We start from the raw sequence: 21,489 nt of genomic DNA, 5'->3' as shown, positions 1-21,489 counted from the left end.
TAAACTGAACTTCCTCCATCTCCCTCGCTCTATTCATTTGTGACAATATTTGTGTCTTATGTCTGCTGTGTGAGCGTGACTGTGTATCTGTGTGAGAAGAGAGAAAGGGCCAGCTGTGTCATTATACAAGCCTAATACGTCCATGATGCAAGCTAATTAGATTTAGACTAGCAATGGACAGGAGGACCGTGAGGTGAGAATAGAGGGGGAGAAGGAAAGTGACAGAGCGACACAGAGAAAAAGAGAGGGGGGGGGGGGATTGAGAAACTCTTTCAGCAGTGATTTGTGTTGAGCGCGTTGAAAGCAGGTGGTTTAAAAGCCCATTCACACACACAAACACACAGCAATTATCCAGACACCTGATGCACAAAAACGCTCGGATACATAACGAACACTCGCACATAGCCCACACACACACACCCTGATGAGCAAGTGACATCCTAATAAGCCACCATGTCAGATAAAGTGACTCTGAAAGCACATAATAAAGTAGACTTTGCCAAGAAGTACTGAACAGTAAATCCCAAACCCAAACACACACAAATAACACACACACACAAGCAGACACACGAAGGCTATTCAAGGTGTGTTTGCCGGGCATGAGGAGCTGTTTAGAAATGATGGTAGCAGTAATCAGCATAATGTTTGCCTCGAGCCGTGGACTGACATTTAGAACAGTGGATTATTGGAGCAAAACCCACACACCGCCTTTCAGTGAACACTATCATATTATTACAGAGAACTATTATAGATTGCTGTTATAATACCAGTGTTACACGAGCCGCATGAGAATTTGTGGTTTCACCGTGCGAGTCAGACCTTGTTCTGTCCATGCGTGACATATTTACCATAGATTGGTACAAATTGGCTCTCAAAAACTGAGCAGGTGGGTGGCTGTCCATGAATGCAGGACAAAGAGCAGAGCTGAGCCCTGCGCTGGAAGTAAACAGTCCTCATGGCTTCACTTAAAAAAATCATGTCAGGGACCTGGAGTACTGTTGGACAGGCAAGGTTGTCCTATTGAGAGCCACACAACATTTTCAATGACATCTCAAGCGCTGAGGGCAAAATGTAGTGTGACTTTGAACATATCAATCGCAGGGTTTCCTGGGCAAAATATCAATTACTGTAGCCGATAATCTGTCTTTTCTTGTGCAGTGAATGAATGTTTTACCATGACTCATTATGTGTGAGGAGGAGCTTTGCTTTTCTCCCATATCAGCTAATCTCAAGTACTGTCCAAAATCAATACACTCATTGTGGGTTCAAACACGATTCAATACTAACCTTTGAGAACTGTTAAACCTGACTAATTGTACACCTTCATCTGTTGTAGGCCCTGAGGGAAGGCGAACTGAGCTCCTTCATCAGTTATTGTATCAGAACAGCTCACATCAAATCAATTCAGCGCTATGATAAAATCTCAACAACAATGATATACTGGCCTCGATTTTCTAAGTCATTTTATACAATTATAGTGTTTAGAAGTGGAAGCACGACCGTGAAACAGCGGGGCACAATGTGGAGAAGGTTTGGATCAGGACGAGTATATTATTAGTAGTAGCAGGACTGCAGTATCAGCAGGTGGAGTTTGTGTGAGCCTCAATAAGGGCCAATCACATCAGCTCCTCTCATCCCCTTTATAAAGAACAGACAGTTTAATGGGCCAAGCGGAGATTCGAGGCCAGCTGCTGTGAGGAAGTCACAAATATTACTCTATAGCTGCCCAAATATTAACATACAGGAACTCAAATATGCTTTCAAGGGCAGGCAATGTCCAAAGTGAGTTGAATTTACATTTCAAAAGGAATCGAAATAACAGTTCAAGTGAAGTAATATTAGAATAAAATTACATCAATGCACTTTGGCAACAACTGTAGTAACTCGATGTATATCAAACACAAAACTGTCTGTTGCCTATAATTTTACTTACTGATTTAAGGATTCATTCAGTTAGCCACATCTGGGTATATTTACACAATGTCAATAAAGATATCACAGCAAATACACAAAGAAAACAAGGATGTTTTCATGATTACATGCAAGAAACTCCTACCAGGGTTCGAAATTAACTTTTTTGCACAACTGCCACTGTGGCCAGTGGATTCCAAAATCTACCAGCCATTCAAAAGATTACCATTGTTTTTTTGGCTAATGAATGAAGCAAATGTTGCAGCCACTTGCATATTTTACCAGCATTTGGCTGGTGGCTGGTGCTAATTTCCAACCCTGACTCCTACCCACGGTAGGACTGTAAGACAATAGGGCTGTCAAAGTTTACGTAATAATTACGCATTAAATGTAAATTAGTGTTAACACCACTAATTTCTTTAACACAATTAATATTTTGGAGGTTGTAGCGGGCTCAGTTTTAAAGCTAGAGTGAAGATACTGGTATCATATGAAACTAGAAAAATTAAGGAATCCATTGGCCATGTCATACTAGTTTGCCACGAAGGAAGTTTAATAACACTCCAAACTTACGCTAAATTTTGATGAGGAAAAACTGTCATGGCCATTTTCAAAGGGTTACTCACAAGTCTCCCCTTTACAGACATGCCCACTTTATGATAATCACATGCAGTTTGGGGCAAGTCATAGTCAAGTCATCACACTGACACACTGACAGCTGTTGTTGCCTGTTGGGCTTGAGTTTGCCATGTTATGATTTGAGCATATTTTTTAATGCTAAATGCAGTACCTGTGAGGGTTTCTGGACAATATTTGTCATTGTTTTGTGTTGTTAATTTATTTCCAATAATAAATATATACATACATTTGTATAAAGCAAGCATATTTGCCCACTCATGTTGATAAGAGTATTAAATACTTGACAAATCTCCCTTTAAGGTACATTTTGAACTGATAAAAAATGTGCGATTAATCGCGATTAAATATTTGAATCGATTGACAGCCCTAATTTTAAGTTAACACTAACTCAATAAAATGAAAAAATTCCCATCACACCTTAGCGAACCATAAAGTCACCTTTTATATGTGCTGACATAAGTATCCAATTAACGCTTATTTAAAATGTAGAAAAGCAAGTAACTCCCCCTATTTGTGAGGCTGTAAACTCTTTACACAACACAACTGATCTTGGCTAATAATCGTCTTTATAATGAAATTGACTACACTATAAACTTTTGATGGCTTACAAGGTACAGCAGCGTCCAACAACCTGGCAGCTCTGCATACTGCTACTGAAGAACAAAGGGATTCTCAGGGAAACACTGAGTATCATCATTCAAAAAACGCTCCTGTCGAATCAGCTGGCTCATTTGCGGTCTTTTGTCTCAAAAGTGATCCGTTTGATAAATTTCATGTCCTTTTTCATAAGAGGAGATAATTAAATGTAAAATTCATTAAAGATTGCGTTATTTGCTGTCATGTGAAAGCAGCACAAGATGCATGGTGTTATCTCTAGTGAGGGCCTGCATGAAAAATGTAATTTTACTTTCCAATTAGTACGCTGGAAGTAAAGCCTACCCCTGCATTATCAACACTACAGCACCAATGCATAGATTTTTTCAAGAAAGAATATATATATACATGTTATAAATATGTTGTGTGCAATGCAATACTGTACATTTTTCTGACAATTCTACTCTTTACTTTATTATAATGAAATTATTTTCTGTTGCTAGTTCGTATTGCGGACACAAATATAGATACAGAAACCTTTCAGAGATGAATGTCAAGCCCAGTGGAGTGATACGTTGACAGGTTGAAAACTCAAACAAAACACTGAGTGGCATCATTGTTAACTGTGATGAGCACTCTGCTGAGTCAAACACAACCATCATACTAAAAACACAGCTGAGCCACCGGGTTGAAATATAACTCTAGAAGACTGAGGGTGTGAGAGTGTCTGTATGATTGTGTGTGGGTGTGTCATGATGCGCTCACAAACTCTACAGCAGCACGACGCAGGGTGCTACTGAAGGGTTTGCATCAACAGACAAACAGGATAATTAATTTCTCTCTTTCGCTTCAATGCTTTCATTTTATTTCCATTTGTTTGCCTTTCTCCCTTTCTGCTCCCACATTCACAAGATAAAGTGAATTCCTGTGAGGGATGACTTGCGATTCAATCCGCACACACACACTTCATTCATTTGACAACAGGATAACAAAATGTCTGTGAGAATGGTGTGTGTGTGTGCACTTAATGAGATGAATGTACATGCACCGCCCCCTTCCCAATTACAGAGAGTGGAGGAGAGAAATAAGTGGTAGAATCAAGAGAAAGATGTAACACAGGGAGGGACACAATTGGAGAGAAAGATCAAGCAAGAAAGGGGAATTAGAAGAATGGTAAAGAATAAAATAGATAAAATGAGTCCATTAGCCAACAAACTATGTTCTCTCTACTTAGTTTTTCTCTTTTAGAAACTCGCTTCATCTGTCTTGACTAAGTATCTTAGATTACGTCTTTTCATTCTGTGCCATCTTCTCTCATCCATCCATCTGCTCCAGTGACCTCATAACTGACAACCTATTCTCTCTTTCCACCTTCTTCCTCTTTGAATTACGTATTTTCTCTCTTTGATTACTTTTCTTCTTAGCAGCATATTTTATAATCCATATGTGCCTGTTCATTTCCTCATCCATCAATCAACACCACCTTTCTTCTCCCTTGTTAGATGAATCAGTTCATCCTGATTATTATCTACTCAACCCCATGTCAATCAAAACACGGATTTCAGCACATAGGCAAAATGCATGCACATTGGGGAGATATAAACTAATCAATTTAGGCTATTCATTTAAAAGTGTCATGCTAGTCATCATCAAATACAGTGACACATTACTAGTTTTTCACAAATGAACTCTTGCTCCAAATTAGCAAAAATCCACTAGAGTTGTGGAAACCTGAGCCCGCTGATAGTTAAAGCTATCCAGTTTCTAGAAGCACCTCTTACTGTGAAATGCCCGGGCTGATGATCAGACAGATACGGAGACCGTTTCCCTGAGTGAAGATGATGAAACAAAACATACATGACACCATGTATTTCAAAACAGAATGGCCTTTTAAAGGGGACCTATTATGCTGTTGTGCTTTTTCCCTTTCCTTTAGCGTGTTATATAGTTTTTTGTGCATGTCCAAGTAACATGCGGTCAAGCCAGCCATCACTCGCATCTCTGTGGTCAAATCAGCCGTTGCTGATAGAGCACCTATATACTGACATTTATGTTAAATGCATTCAAACGGCCCTGATGGAGCTGACCATGGATGTATAAAGAGAACGAAGCTGACGGTAAAAGCTAATGAACGGACTTGGCGAAGTTAGCGGAAGTATACACGTGTGACTACGTACGGTTTTCAAAATAAGGTGTTAACAAAGGGACCTGTATATAAAAAATTCATATATGGAAATAAGATTAATGGATTATATTCAACAGTAGTTTAAAACATTACATGTCCCTTTATAAATTAAAAGAAAATACCAAAAAAGCAAAATTGCTGCACATGGACATTTCATTTACACAGTTCGGGACCAAACCAGGCAGTCGTTAGTGCAGATGTCCCGTAAACCCTGATCCCTTTTCAATGCTTTGTATATTGTTATCCTTTACACTGCGTATGTCAGATGTTAAAATGTGTAGCTGAACAGAAGTAGCTCATTTCCTGTTGCACAGTTTGTTTCCCCGAATACTGAATAGCCTTGTTTGCATGTTTTTTTTTTATCTTACGGTACACGTGATCGACATGGCAGTCCTGTATTTGTGCTGGAAGCGATCGACACAGTAGTAAACAACTCTGTGCTTCAGTTTCTGTGGGAATCAAAATGAGCGTGATCAGTTCCTGCATCGCTCGCATTGTGTCGGAAAACATTTGCATTTCTCCTGTAGCACCGTTGGGTGCCTTTTAAATCTCTGTACAGTAGCTCAGCAGGCGGCGCCACGCTGCAACGCCAGGTCACATTCAAAATGAATAGCACCATAGCAGCCGGTTCCACAGGGCAGAACACATCAGCATAGTAATATTAGCTAAGTAGAACTGGCTGGTGCTGTGAAGGGAGAAAACTAGCAGGTATAACTATAGCCTAACCATATGTCTTTACAAAACGTGATTGGGGTTTGTTCAGTTTGTTTATAAGAGTCAGGTCATACAGCTGATGGTGTGCACAACTTCAGCACTAATGCAATACTACTTCATTTTTGCAGAAAGCCTCTTATCCCTGCATGAAACTCCAGAGAAGGAATTAACGCACTGGGGTGTACATGTGAAATTACAACTGCAGCACCGCTGTGCAAAAACCTAAACCACTGATCTGATATGGGGCCTAACTGAGAAGGTGGTTATAAAATAAGAAGAATAAAAAAAAAAAAATACAAATACATTTTTTCCTCAATTGAGTCCATATTCTGTTTTTAAAATATATGCTCTTGTGCAATACAGTGTGTGTTTATATATATGTATATATATATATAGATATTATAGCTATCAGTGCAGCACTTCCAGTTCCTTACAAGATGTCAATCTGAGTCGAGACAGACAGGGAGATATAATCACATCACAGTGTATTTACAGGAAATGGAAAGAAAATTGATTTGGCGCTGTTTAAGTGCTGCCTGCTTATAGAAGGCATTATTTTTATGAATTTTATAGTCCACCCTCCTGCGTATATCACTTTCAAAACCATTCCAAAAAGTAATTATGTTCCTCAAGCCATTTTAGATAACAAGCCCTTTCAAAGGCAGAGCAAAAAACTGGCCATCAGTCTGCAAACAGAAGAGTTCAGACATCGTATCATTGATGAGGCAGATACCAACATGCAAAACAGCAGTTTTTCTTTGGCAGTGTGCTGCACACGCTGCACATATACATCTAGTGCAAACACACCACCACTTTTTGATTCTGGCCATATACACACACAAAAACACACACTTCTGTAGCACAAGCCAAGTCTCCATACTGCTGGCTGGCTCCTCACAGAGGTGTGCCCACCTCTAGCTTGGATCAAAGGACTAAGCTAAAAACCTCTGGCCAGACACACACACACTGAGACACACACACACACACACACACACACATATACAGTACAGTACTTCCTGTCTGTTCCTGGATGAGATCAAAAAGGGTCTTTTTTGCTCAGAGCCTATAGCATAAATCACCATACGCAGACAAGTGTGCACACACAAACACACGCACACACACACACCGCCACCCTCTCAAACACCTGTGGCAGATCAAACGCATCAAGCTGAGAACACACACCTGCAGCAGGGTGAAGCCCTTGGACTGAACACGTAAATCATGCTGCTCTAATACACACACAATGATGTAGACTTCTACTCAACCCAGCCTGACCTCAGTAATATTCCGTGACTATGCAAATATCTCATTCAAATTGCTTGATGGCTCCACCACAATGAAAACATACACAAACAAATAAAGAGCCTCAGCCAGGTGCATTTGGTACGGGGAGCACGTAGAAGGAGGGGGGGGGGGGGGGGGGGGGGGGGTGGGGGGTGGGGGGGGGGGGGGGGGTGGGGGGGGCACGTTTGATGTTCTTTCACTGAACAATCTTCACTCTATATCACGTCACGCCCTGCGAATGTCACAGTAAAAATGACTACAGCCACACTGAAAGCAAAGAGGAAAAGTGAGACACAGAGGAAAAAAAGAAGCAGCGAGAGATGAACTCAGAGAAAAGTGCAACGACTCAAAGAGAGACAACCTGGGGTATGATCCACTGGAAGGTTGCCAGTTTGAATCCACTGAAACATTCTCGATTGAGGGAAAGAGAGTCACTTTCTTCCCCTCGCTGTGAGACCGCTCTTGAGCCTTCAACTAATCTAGTGCTGCCACCAAATGACTGGCAGTACAAGGCTGGGGTTTTAAAAGCATTTCCCAGGTGTTAGGAAAGAGAGAGCGAGAGAGAGAGAGAGAGAGAGAGAGAGAGCGCACGTGTCTCTCTGATGTATCTCCAGCCACCTGCAATTTTATTTCCACCAGTTGTTCGTGTAAATAGGAATCTGTTCCTAGATTGCCTTCTGTATGTCACACATGAACCTGACATCTGTGATATTTCAACGTCTAAAATGTCGTTACCTTTTGGGATTCCATAAATCCAAAGTTTAAACTGAGTCAGTACTCCTGTACTAAATATTCTCTTCACACAGATGGACTGTGAAGTGTGGGTAAAATGTCATATTATACTTTCATAAACTGTCAAAATATTATCAGAAACAGAGGGAATGTTAATCTAGCTTTAAAATCGCAAGTTCCTTTAATGCGTTAAAAGAAATTAGTGCCGTTAAAACAAATTTGCATAAACGTGTTATCATCTCATTAACTTAGACAGCCCTAGGATAAACCTCTGAATATTATTTCTATATGTATTCTATTTATATAGTAACTCATGTATGTATAGAGAACACATTGCTCATACGCATGACACATTATGTACTGTAATAATTAAATCGGTTTGTAAGCTCTATCAGGGAACACTAAGGCACAGCATGTAACACTTTGACTATTATATCTGCAATATTATAAGCTGTCACTGACTGTAGGGATACTCATTATAAAGCAAATTCATTTTCTTGTGTATAGCCTGCTGTGTGTGAAATCTGCTTTACAATGAATTAATAAAACAGGATGATAAGTGTATCTATTCAGTGTCGTTTAAGGATACATTGCTCACAATATCAGCTCCACCCTACCAGTTAATCAGATTCAAAACGACTACTGTACATGATCGCGACAGTTTGGTGTTATGGTGCTCGTTCTTAACCTGATTTTCCTGTTTCAGAGAGAAGAGGAAAAAAAACGGTTGTGGCAAGCAAGTTTATGCAAAAAAGAAAAGATGCATTGATAGTGTTTTACTAAGGTCTGATGAAAATGATTTTTCACGTAGATAAGCACAGGAATAGTTCAATTATACTACTGATGTCGGATATGAAACGCAATATTCTCACTCTTAGTCAAATGTAGTCAATGAGGTGCTTTTTTCATGAACCTCTATTTCGAGCAATCATAAAAATACAATAACTGTACACAAATGTTATCTGAAATCGCTACACAACTATTCTTGTTAACATCTGCTAACATCTATCTCACTGTACTAAGTGGTCTAAATGTGGCCATGGGGAGGAAGGCTTGGAAAAAAGGAAGTAAATTGCTATAATGGGTATGTTTTTCTTGAGAAATATGGTGATAAATACGAAATATTTAATATAAGCATGGGACATACAGTACACAACCTGCAGTATTTGGGGCAAAGTAAGTTTCACAAACACTTTTCCCCATGTGGAACCCATGTAATTATTGCCTTGATTAAAGATTAATCGTCATGCAGAGGTCTGTGATCCTTTGTAGAGCCCATTCGGCTGTACACAACTTTACGCCGCTTAATACTATCACTGGGTTCAAAGTTCTTAATACCATTAAGCCCCATAAAATTGACTACATGTGATGAAACTGTCACAGTGGCTCTTGGTTTCATTTATTAGTTCTTGTCTCATCTTTCTCTCGCTGCAGCTTATTTCAAAACACCGAAAATACTTGGAAAAAGACATTACTATTCATCACACACGGGTTATCTCAAAAACAAAGAACAAAGCAGTGATATGAGATAAAAATATTCTCGCTTGTGTCAATGTGCACGTTTTGTTTGACATTTTTAGATATATACAGTATACGCTATACCCCTTTCACATATGACAAGGTGTTTTGTGACTGTGCTTTTTTTTTTGACTTGCACTTTTGGTTTCCTTGCTTTTCTTGTCTGTTTATCAGATGCTGTGAGAAGTAAAGGCCCCAAAGGTCTCAAACAGGAATAGTCAGCCAAAAATAAAATTACACAAAATATGACAAACACAACGGATTGCTGGTCAAAGTTTTTGGGTGCCTCTCTTCTCATACAATTTGCACATTTGATTACCTTTCTAGTAATAAAATTTAAATATACACATGCACTTGTATCTCTGTATACAGTTTCAGCACAGGTACACAAGTCATGCAGTAAATCCCATCTTTGTGAAGCTTATAATGTTGTCTGTTGACGGGGAGGTTTTGATTAAGCTCGTAGGTTAGCAAGGGTGTATTATAGGTAGGGATGCACCGATTCAACTTTTTCAGTCCCGATACCGATAGCGATACCAGGGTTTTGGGTATCAGTCGATACCGAGTACCGATCCGATACCAGTGTTTAATTAATAAGCTGTATGACTCACTGTGTAAAAGTGACTGGGATCATTACTTTATGTGTAAGGAAACATCAGGCTGGACTTAAACATCGCCTTCTTAACTTTGTAAAACTAAATGTAGCAAATTAATACATAGATAAAAATGAACTGAACTGTTATTATTAAAATAACAAATCGTACACCAGAAACTTGGTAAAAAAAATCTAAAATGAACAGGAATTATTGACATTAATTACAATTCAAGTGTAAACCTTTTTAATGCAGCAACAAATTGGTCAAAACTTAAACAAGAAATAAAATTCCAGTATGTAATGCATAAAGAATATAAACTTAGAAATTAATTAAATAGATTGGCCCCACTGTCACGATACCTGATCCAGCTATTTAGTCAGTATCGGCCCGATATCCGATCCGGTATCGGTGCATCCCTAATAATAGGATTACGTTATATTGGCAGATGTTTCTATTTCCATTTACATACAATTCTGTATGAAAGGCTGTGATGCATCCTCTCTATCATCTATATTTCCTTTATACAAAGTTACTGAGCTGCCAACCGTATCTTTTAGTTATCGGAGCGGTATTCCGTCGAATTAATGCAAAACTGGGGAGCCATCATGAAACCAAAAAATATAAAATATAAATTTCTCCTTTTAATTTCTGTTTTTTTTCTCAAAGGAGTACACAGGATGAGTAATTTACAGAGCAGATATCTATGCTGTAGTTTTTATTTCATTTTGGCATTAATATAACTTATTTATACAACTAGCTAATTTAATTGGGTTATAAAACTGCAGTAATATTCAAACATTTATTTCAAGTAAATGTGTTGTATTTCCATGAAGGTGTGAGTGCAGCAGATCCTTTATTAACTGCAGTCTGCTAGGCATTCACAATGTCACTCCTCAACAGTTAAAATAACTTTTCTTCAGACTACAACTCCCTGTAGCCATTCTGCTTTCACAATAGCCAGAGGTCCTATTAAATTAGAGTGTAACCGTACAGCAACATCCAGAGTCTTGTTTTGACTCTTCCTGACTTAACTTAGTTAGATCCCTATTTAGCGAATTCAAACAATATTGCTTTATTACTTTTGGGCGCAGTGAGAGCCCTCAGGCAAGCGGCACAAAACCTGCATTTGTAGGTCACCATCTTGTTTAATTCAACGTTTCAAGATGTATGTAAGTATTTAACATTAAAGCCAAATGTCAGATGTTCGACATTACAAAATGTTACACTGTTTTCAGGGTCAGACCAGGAGAGGAATGTTCCTCTCTTACAATGAGTGAATTAATTTGGTTCCTCTTTGCACTTCACCAAAGTTGTTCAGAGCTGCCTGTTCCTCCAAAAGGCTAATTTGCATAATGAATTTACATGTTTAAAATACAGAGAAAGGTAGCAAATCTTCACACTACATAACCTAGAGTTAAACAATGTTTGCTCTTTTTGTTTGAAAAATGACTCAAACAATTATTAAAATAGTTGCTGGTTAACTTTTTGTCAATCAATTAAGCGTTACAGCTATAAATACAAATCCCACCATGAAAGTCAGCCATCCATGTCTAAGAGGGACATATACAAGACTAAACCTAATGACAGGTGGACACTAAATTCTGTCACAAGTGATATTTAATAACAGTCTAGGGGGAACCACTAAGTGGATTAAATCCACTCATGGATTTAAAATAGGGCTGTCATAGTTAACGTGATAATAATTTGTTAACGCAAATTCATTTTGACAACACTACTTTCTTTAACACATTAAGGCAACTTGCAATTTTTAGGAGTGAAGATACTGGTATCATATAAAACTCAAAAACCTAAGGAACTTATTGGTACCAACCATGTCATACTAGCCTGTCAGGAAGGAGGTTAAATAACGCTCCAAACTTATGCTAAATTTAGTCATTTTTTTGTCATGGCTATTTTCAAAGGGGTCCCTTGACCTCTGACCTCAAGATATGTGAATGAAAATGGGTTCTATGGGTACCCACAAGTCTCCCCTTTACAGACATGCCCACTTTATGATAATCACATGCAGTTTTGGACAAGTCATAGTGAAGTCAGCACACTGACACACTGACAGCTGTTGTTGCCTGTTGAGCTTGAGTTTGCCATGTTTGCTAAATGCAGTACCTGTGAGAGTTTCTGTTATTGTTTTGTGTTGTTAATTGATTTCCAATAATAATTATATACATACATTTGCATAAAGTAAGCATATTTGTCCACTCCCATGTTGATAAGAGTATTAAATACTTGACAAATCTCCCTTTAAGGTACGTTTTGAACAGATAAAGGAGTGATTAATCACGATTGAATATTTAAATCGATTGACAGCCCTAATTTAAACTGTATCTACGCGCTGAAGTTAACAAACAAAAGTTGTGAATGTGTGCATTTATCTTTCTGTGTGTCTGCCAATCTCGATATGTGTCAGTCTTTTTGCTTTGTGATGTCTTGCAGCTCAGTCAATCAATAGAGTTCATGTTTTGCAAGCGTTCTGCTTTATTTGGATGTCTCTCTCTGTAGAACCATCTTGAAAAGTACAAGATAAGCTTTTGTGCTTTACCCCACCCCTCCCTCGCTCCTCACACACGTACAGACAGCAGATCAATAACAACCTCCTCCCCCTATCTTACATAATAAACACCAAGGCCTAAACAGCAAAACAGCCTCCATTCCACCTGTGTGGCCTGCAGCAATAGATTCTGTAGTCCCTTATGGGGAGACGAGGAGGGGAGGAGGGATGAGAGACCAAAAAGAAGAGGAGCTATACGGAAAATCACAAAAATATGAAGAGCAAAAAGAAGCATGACAGAGAGGGAGGCAGAGGGAGACTAGAGTGTTTCCCACTTGGTTCATATTTCAAAGCTCTGAAGGATGTTTTGGAGGAAAACTCCTATAAAATGCATCTTTTAACAAAGATGGGAAACCATTCTGACTGGGCAGAAGCACAAACACGTCAACACACTTCCCCCACACACATACACAAAGCTTTTAGCAATTAGATCTCTACCTTATATCTAATATGTTGTGCTAGTTTGAACTGACCACAGTCATAGTGACTGATGGAGTGGGAAACATGACCCAACCGACCTCTTAATGACCTCACCGACACAATTTGCAGGCACATCAAAAGAGTCATATGAACTAGTGTGTGTGAGAACAAAAGAAGATGGGCTAGATGCACCTGCTGCTCTATTTTGTACGCACACACACCACTTTTCTCTTTCTCTCTCTCTCACACACACACACACACACACACACACACACACACAGGTGATTATTTTCTATCAGGAGACTCTCACTGCTTCTCTATAGCTGCCACTTCTTCTGCTGTGAGAAGAAAACACTTAGGACTGATAGAGGGTTAGCATCAATCTGACGCACACACGCACGCACACACACACACACACGCACACACCTGCCAGCAACACATACTGTATGCAGTCTGCACACATAGACAAGTAGGTAGACACACACAGATCTGTCCCTCCCATACACACAGACACTCACAGAGCGTAAAGTGTCAGATGGCTGTGGAAGTGTGGTGATTTGTTCCTCCTGACAGACAGGAAATAAGGGAGTCGACCAGGGACCTCACTTCCTCTTAGACCTGTCACCTGACTAACCTGACGTCTATCACACGCTCCCACACACACACGCACATCCACACTGTCTTCCCCTCCATCGCTTGCTCTCCTCCTCTAAAACTACTTGAATGTGGGATTAAATTTGTGTCTGTGGGCGATCGAAAGAACATATAACTGTGTACCCATGAGGTACACACACACACACATAGAAAAGACACAAAGAAACACACGAATAGACAGTTTCTCTCTCTCTCTCTCTCTCTCTCTCTCTCTCTCTCTCTCTCTCTCTCTCTCTCTCTCTCTCTCTCTCTCTCTCTCTCTCTATAGCTGGAAAAGAAAAAAAAAACATGGCAACGCAGAGTTTTCACAGACAGGTCCTAATGCTGTATTTAACTCCACACAATCAGCCTTCTGCACACACTAATCTTGACACCTGCCAGCACAACAGGGCAAATGATTAAACCATCATGTCTGTGGGCGAAGAAAAAACACATGTATAAATGTTGTGTAACAAGCAGTAAATTTACAATGTAAAGTACATCAGAATCCTCAGGTTGCATGCTGAAGCAATGGAGCGTGTTACAGTACTTCTGGTGTCAAACAGCCTCTAATACAAATTGCTTCACAACTGTTCTATAAAATATTGTTTTTCATGAGCCACAAGCAAACGTTGCCAAATGAGACCGTCAGTGGAAGATAATAAAAAAAAATGTAAAAACATAAGTTTCACATGAGTGCAGGGTCTGAAATTAAGTTTTTTCACTGCCTGCCACTGTGGCAGGCATGAATCTTTTTGGGCTGCCACTCAGAAATGTTATCAGCCACTTTTGAAATCTATGTGCTAAATGAAGGAATAACATCTTAGATCTGATGTCCTTTAATGTTTGATATATTTTACACAAAAAACATTATATGCATGGTAAATTGCAGTGTTCGAATTACACCGTAGCTTTCGGGGGAGCCCTATTTTTCAGGGGTGAGAGGGTACTGTACTTTGTTATTGTCATCTATAGTAGTTATAAAAACACACAATTCAAAAGATTAAGAAGTAATTGATTGTATTTTTATTGAAATATTTGCTTTGATTTAAATAATTCTTGGCATTAGTATGTTTGATGATGTATTATAAGCTGCTTAGAGCTAGAGTTAGGTAGTTAAACAGGTCATAATTCCCTCCCTTATATCTATTTTATATTGCTGTGAAACAACTCCTATAAACAATTGGATTTATTCAAGTTTCTCGCCAAAAAATTAATTTTACGAGATTACATTTGAACGCATCATGATAAAGTGAGAATTTATCTTCCCCCAATACTCATTTCTACAGAGGGATAATGTACAGCGAGCCGATCATTGTTGTGAAATGACCCGACAGGGCGATACCAAACCCCTCCGCTGACCCCGACGTCGCCTTGAAGGGGTTTATTTCACAACAATGACCCTCTAGCTGTACATCATCTTGCTTATTACACGGCTACTTACTTAAGAAATCAATAATTTGACACAAAAACGATCCTCCCATAGCAACGGTCTGCTATAAAGAGATAACAGACCGTAGAGCGCCGTGATTGACCAATGAGAGTATTCAACAAAGCCGTGTAATAATGACAGATAACGTTAACTAGCTCTCCTCCTGTTGATTTTAACGCGGATTTGTTGTTCACAATGTAGTAGTAGCGCCACGCTTTTGAAGGTTTTTTTGTCCACCATAGCTCCGGTCCCAAACAAACTGAAACATGATACAGCGTGCGTATGCGTCACTGTGCATGAGTAACTGTTGGAAAGCATCAATACAGAGGAATCAATAGTCACGGAGACATGAGATGCCAAGGAAACTAAGAACCTGTTCTCAACGGGAACCTGTTCTCAAAGGGAACCTATTCTCTATTCCCGTCCCCAGCATTTCCCCTGCCTACCAACAATTAACTCGCATTTGGCGAGTGCTAATTTCAGACCCTGCATGAGTGTGAGAGAGGTGGAAAAGTCACGGTAAGGTTGTGCAGCATGGACGATGATAATCAGTTAGACGAGGCTTCTCATTTACCCTCTCCTCATTACAACATGGTTACGCAAATTTCCACGACTGCTTTAACTGTTTGACACTGATGAGAGAGAAGGACTTTGTGTGCGTGCGTGTGTGTGTGTGCACATGTGTAAAGCTGCATGCTAGTCTATTTGATTTGGGTTTTGACATCACGCTCTGAACTCTCCCAGCCCACCATCCAAATGTCCTATCGGTGACCTCAATTCACTTAAGCATGCCCAGTGATCCAATCAGCATCAAGCTCTGGCTTAGTTGAGCCAATGACAAGTGTCATATCAAACCTAATCACACTGATAGATCCACTAAGTGGGTCAGCAAGTCTTTGCTTCGCCTAATTGAAGAAAACTTTCCAATTCATGGTAGGAAAGTAAACTTTTGTAAAAGCCCTGAAAAATTGTGACCCACAATTTATTTTTTAGACAAGAAAGACGTGCAATGATTTTACAGCTGGGATGCTCAAGCCACATTTTAATGCAATTACCTTGGGCAAGGTTAGCAATAATGACGACCAGCAGTATTTTTTCATTACACATGGGCTACTTATCGACCATTATCATTATCCACATTAGCAACTGGGACAAAATCATTCTCCACGTATTACAAGCCTAATGGTCCATATCGCTGTTGTTATGTGAACCCCTTCCGACTTTGAACATGTTCATGTTTTAATGTAATTTTAAGTATTATGTGGTCCTCTGTGATTTGGGTTTCTAAAAATGTTTGAAAATCTGGATGAAACTCCATGGATGTCAAAATGACACAAGAGTATTTTCAGACAAACCTGAACAGTTGGCGAAGTATTGAGGTATTCTGGACTCTGTCTGTTAGTGATATAGAATATAATTTACATTTTGAAACACACTAAATGTGACCCATCCTTGACCCAAGTCAGAATATAAAGTCTAGAATGAGGCTCTCTGTGTATCCATGCTGGAAATGTGAATCAGTCAAACAGCTGTGGAGCAGAAGCCACTCAGTGACAGGGAGGCTGTGGGGTGGTGGTGGGGGATAAGTTATGAATAAAGAAGGGAGGGTGGAGAGGTGAGCAGATGAGAGGTGGAGGAAAGGGGGGAGGAGGAAAGGAATAGGAGGAGAGAGACAGTAAAATGCTGCCGTCACTTAAACTCTAAAATGAAAGATCGATGAGCTTATTTAAATGTGCTCCCAGAGACGAGAGTTGGCTCATATAAAGCTTCACATTTATGAGGAGGGGTGTGGGCATCGATTGACTGAGAGAAGACAGGGAGAGAGAGTGGGAGAGGGACAGAGGGGGAGGAGGGAGCGAGAGGGGCGGGGAGAGATCAGGAGGATCAACCTTGGCTCATGAATTTCATCCTTTTCCTCCTAAAATAAAACGTCCTAATAAATGCTGGGGATAGAGGGGTCGGAACCTGGAAAATCTACAGCCTTCGATTGGTCGCCTGGCACAGCTTATCAAATCAATAACCCCACCCCACTCCACCTCCACCACCATCCCGCATCTGTTTCACTAATTTCCAATTCCCCCCAGCACACACACATATACAAACACAACTTCTGCCAACCATACTGGGGTATAGGCATTTCGCAGCAGGTCGTCCCCCCCACCCCCCGCCCCTTGAGCCAAGACAGCTGGAAGGGTCTTGTCGTGTCTGTCGGTGGGGAATGGGGGAGTTTGTGGTAACTTGGGTGCTGAGACCTTGACATTACAAGGAGGACGAAAGGAGCTGACTCTGCAGCCACACCATCCCTCCGTCTCCCACCTCCTCCCAACACCTATAGGGAGGGAGGAAGAGGGAGAGTGTGACGACTGGGAAAAGAAGGGAGAGGAGAGCAACTTTTGACACACACAGAGGTGTTGTCATACCGTCATCATCGATTGAACTGCAGACACTGCTTTCGGAGTGACAAGCGCGGTGCGCCGCATTCCCTCTCTAACCCCCCCCCACCACTCCATTTCTTATTCTCACCCCCTTTCCCTGCCACTCCCTCCTTCTCCTCTTCACCACGCTGCCTCCCTCCTCCTGACTTTCTCTCCCTTCTCTACCTTCCTGCACTTAAACAGCACACATATTCTCCATGCGTTCACAAATAGCTCACCCCCACCTCTAACACACACACATATATATATGCACAGACATTCCTAAGTGGCCCCTCCTCCACATAACCCCAAAGTCTCAGCCTTACATTCAGCCCACCACGCCATCTGTGACCCAGAGAAGACTGTGTGCCGACACCAGCCTGACCTTTTCTGTGCTTTTGTTTTGGCACTTTGACACGATCCCAAGAGGTGCATGCACACATACGAAAGACACACACAGAAACACACCAGTTTCTCTCCATCACTTTCTCTACAGCTGGAAAAAAAAAAAAAACATGGCAACACACAATTTTCACACACAGCTCCTGATGCTGTATTCAACAATTACTCCTCACAGTAAACCTTCTGCAACCACAAGTCACACACACACTAATCTGGACACCTGCCAGCACAACATAAATGATTACACTATGTGTTTGTGCCAAATCAAGCGCTGTAGTTAAGCAGGTCATTGACTAAGAGGGGGATTATCAATGCATGGAAAACTGTAACACCCCTCCCAAACATATCCTCAATACCTTAATCCCACAATCATCATCCTGCAATTTATGCATTGCAACAATAACAATAATTTACACATGCAGTGTAGTAGGTGCCCCCCCCCCCACAGACAATCAATCTGACTTCATCTACAGTAAAACATTGTTGCTGGCCTAATAAAAAACACCCCCATCTGTATTACCCTCCCTCAGGGACACATCCCAACCAATAGGCAAACTGTTATACTTGTTCTAATAAATCACATCCTTGTTTCCAGTGTAGGAGTCCCCCTGTTCACCATGGTCCCAGTGACAAATGAGTCTGTCAGCAAGTGTTTTCACACCATACACTTTGTTCAATGCCACCCTTTAAAAACACCTATAGAGTATGAATGGATTTAAATATCAATATAAATATTCTTCAAAGGTCCCATATTATAAAAAAGTGAGATTTTCATGTTTTTTTTATTATAAAGCAGGCTTAAGTCCTATATAAATACTGTAAAAGTATCGAAACACTCAATCCACAGGGAAATACATACAGACCGTATTAAGAAACTCTGCATTTGAAACAAGCTGTCAGGATATCTGCCCATTCGTGATGTCACGAATATACAATATTTAGACCCTTGACACAATTTTAAACGTAAACAATCTAAATGTGTCCCAGTTTATTTCCTGGTTGCAGTGTATGTGAATGTCATCAACTGACAGGAAGTACACATGGACCCAAGCTGTTGTCAAGCAACGCAATTCTGTTGCAATTCCGTCAAAATGTGCTAAAACGGAGCGTTTCGGACAGACGTAAATACAGGCATATTCAGGCAGACAGTATGAGGAAAATAAAGGTTTTTTTTTAACATTACAGCATGTAAACATGTTCTAGTAGTGACACAAAATACAAGTATGAACCTGAAAATGAGCACGATATGGGACCTTTAATGCATCATCTGACATTTGAACCCAGGACTCCTGGAAGTAAAAAAGCTCTTACCTTGTCCGTGCAACATGTGGCAGCTACTGGCGAGAAGGAGCAGGAGAAAAAGAGGTGGACACCGGCTCCCACTCCCACTCCGGGCCGTCCCCATGATGCCCATCACCTTCTCCCGGTTCCCTGCTGCTGCGGGTCCCTCCACACGCTCCGGGGACCCCTCAGGGCAGCAAATTCCCCGTTTCATCATGCAGGGAAAAAGAGGGAACCACCAGTGTCCGTGTCCGCTTGTGTGCTCTTCTTCTTCTGCTGCTGCTGCTGCAACTCTCTCGGATGGGAACAAGTCCGAGCAGCCGGTGAAAGCGAAGCGAAAGCTCGGAGCTCCGGGAGTTCACCGCTGTCACTGCCGACAAAAGCTCCCCCAGCTCCGGGGTTCAAAACTCAGCAGGCAGGCAGCGGGAGAAGGAGGAGGAGGAGGAAAGGAGTGAAAGGAGGGAGCAGAAAGACTTTCCCTCACTATAGTGTCTGTCTTTTTACGGTGTAACGGCGCGATAATCTCTAATCTCTGCTGTGGCGGAGTCACACTGCATCCTGCGATACCTCATTTTCATTTGGATTGATCCGAGCAAAAGGAATTAATACATTTGAGTGTATGTGTGTGTGTTTTTTTAGACTTATCGGCTTATTCTCTCCTGCTGCTGCTGCTATCGACCTCAAATCCAAGCTTGTTTTTGATGATGTCTTCACCGGGGATTTGTCGGTTGTATTAACAGAGAAGCGATAAAACACGTCAATTATCCATCCATGCTTTCCCTTGTCTGTTCTAATATGAATCCAGTAACGTTGTAATGCTTTTTGAAGTGCAAACTAACTGTACAGAGAGTATAGTGGTGATGGAGAAGCTGTTATCTGAAGTTAGAGATCCTAATTGTCGGTTTAACCCGCGGGTTGAATTCTCCACCTCACTCTCTCCCAGACTTGGTGCTCTTCTCTCGGATACCAGAGACGGTAACTTGCCGTAATGCGCCGCCGGGGTCTCGGATTACACGGGGAAAAAATGACACAACAGGTTAGCAAAAAAAACAAAAGAAAAAAAACAAGTTTCTCAGCAACAAACTGAGAGTTTTTATCTTCGTCTCTTTGTCTGTAACTTACATACAGAAGAAGAGGAGTGAGTTAGTTCAAGCCAGAAAGAAGTAACAGTCGTCGGTTTGAAACTAACGGCCGTTACAGAGACGTTACTCTCACCGCTGCTGCTGCTGTTACTGCGACACTGGAGCCTTTTCGCTTGTTTTATCCAGTCTTCAGCGGTCCTCCACAGCCGTCCACTTGGGTTAATTCACGTAACGTTTTCCCTTTATACTCACGGGAGTTTTTAGCTACAGTTAGCGGCGTTTTATCCGTTTTTCCTCCGTTCTCTTGACACCCTGTTGAAGCTTTGGGAGCCGACTGAGGCGATGCGTCTCCCTCAACTGAACACCTGCCACCCTCCTCCACCACACTCAGAGGAGAGAGAGAGAGAGAGAGAGGGGGCTCTTGTTTCGCCCTATTCAACTGCAGTCTTTTCTCTGAAAGCAAACAAGCCAATATATATAAAAAGTATGTACTTTTTTCCACTAAAATCCCCGTTTTTCGTGCTCAACCTCTTCCTTTTTTAATCTCTCCCTCGATCTTCTATCCCAAACTCAAACAACTAAACTTCCATTCACTATCATCCGTAGTCTCTGATTGGTCGAGCCGAGTGCTCCCGCTGTTCCTATTGGTCAGTCTGAGTTTAAGTGGGCGGGGCCAAATGCCAGCACTGAGAGAAGAACCCCCCCCACACACACACACACACACGCACACACAGTGTCTTGATGAATTATTTTTTCCTGGATGAATTATTTATTTTCCTACATATTTTTCCTCTCAAAATAGATAATTTGTTTATTTGTTTATTTGTTTTGCACAATTTAAGACTATACAACATAACAAAAATTTATAATATACAGTGCAGGAAGAGGCAAAAAACCCACTGGGCTTATCTGAAGCCTCCACCTAGAGACAAGATCAATATAAAGAAATAATATGACTAGATCACCAGCCATTTAACTGTTTAATTGTATGATTGATACTGTGAAGCTGTATATTGATTTTGGCCCTGTAAGAAAGGGAAAAGTTAACAGATAACGGGTGGGTGTGTGGGGTATGTTATGTTTGTT

At 40.8% G+C, this 21,489-nt stretch overlaps 1 protein-coding gene across 3 annotated transcripts in view; it reads right to left on the bottom strand.

The window, feature by feature from the left end:
- Positions 1 to 20,977, bottom strand: part of LOC141764413 (protein sidekick-1-like) — a 293,487-nt gene extending 272,510 nt beyond the window's left edge. For 2 of the 3 annotated variants that reach the window (XM_074629649.1, XM_074629650.1), the window contains exon 1: positions 19,352 to 20,977. In XM_074629649.1, coding sequence (XP_074485750.1) covers positions 19,352 to 19,538 — 187 coding nt within the window. In that variant the 5' untranslated portion in view covers positions 19,539 to 20,977. The remainder of the gene's footprint in view (positions 1 to 19,351) is intronic. The other variant, XM_074629647.1, reaches the window with a different exon arrangement.
- Positions 20,978 to 21,489: the final 512 nt, after the last annotated feature.

Source organism: Sebastes fasciatus, chromosome 3 (genome assembly GCF_043250625.1).
Source record: "Sebastes fasciatus isolate fSebFas1 chromosome 3, fSebFas1.pri, whole genome shotgun sequence".
In the NCBI taxonomy this organism is placed as follows: Eukaryota; Metazoa; Chordata; class Actinopteri; order Perciformes; family Sebastidae; genus Sebastes; species Sebastes fasciatus.
Note: the sequence above shows the minus strand (reverse complement) of the source record. Positions and strands in the feature narration are given on the sequence as shown.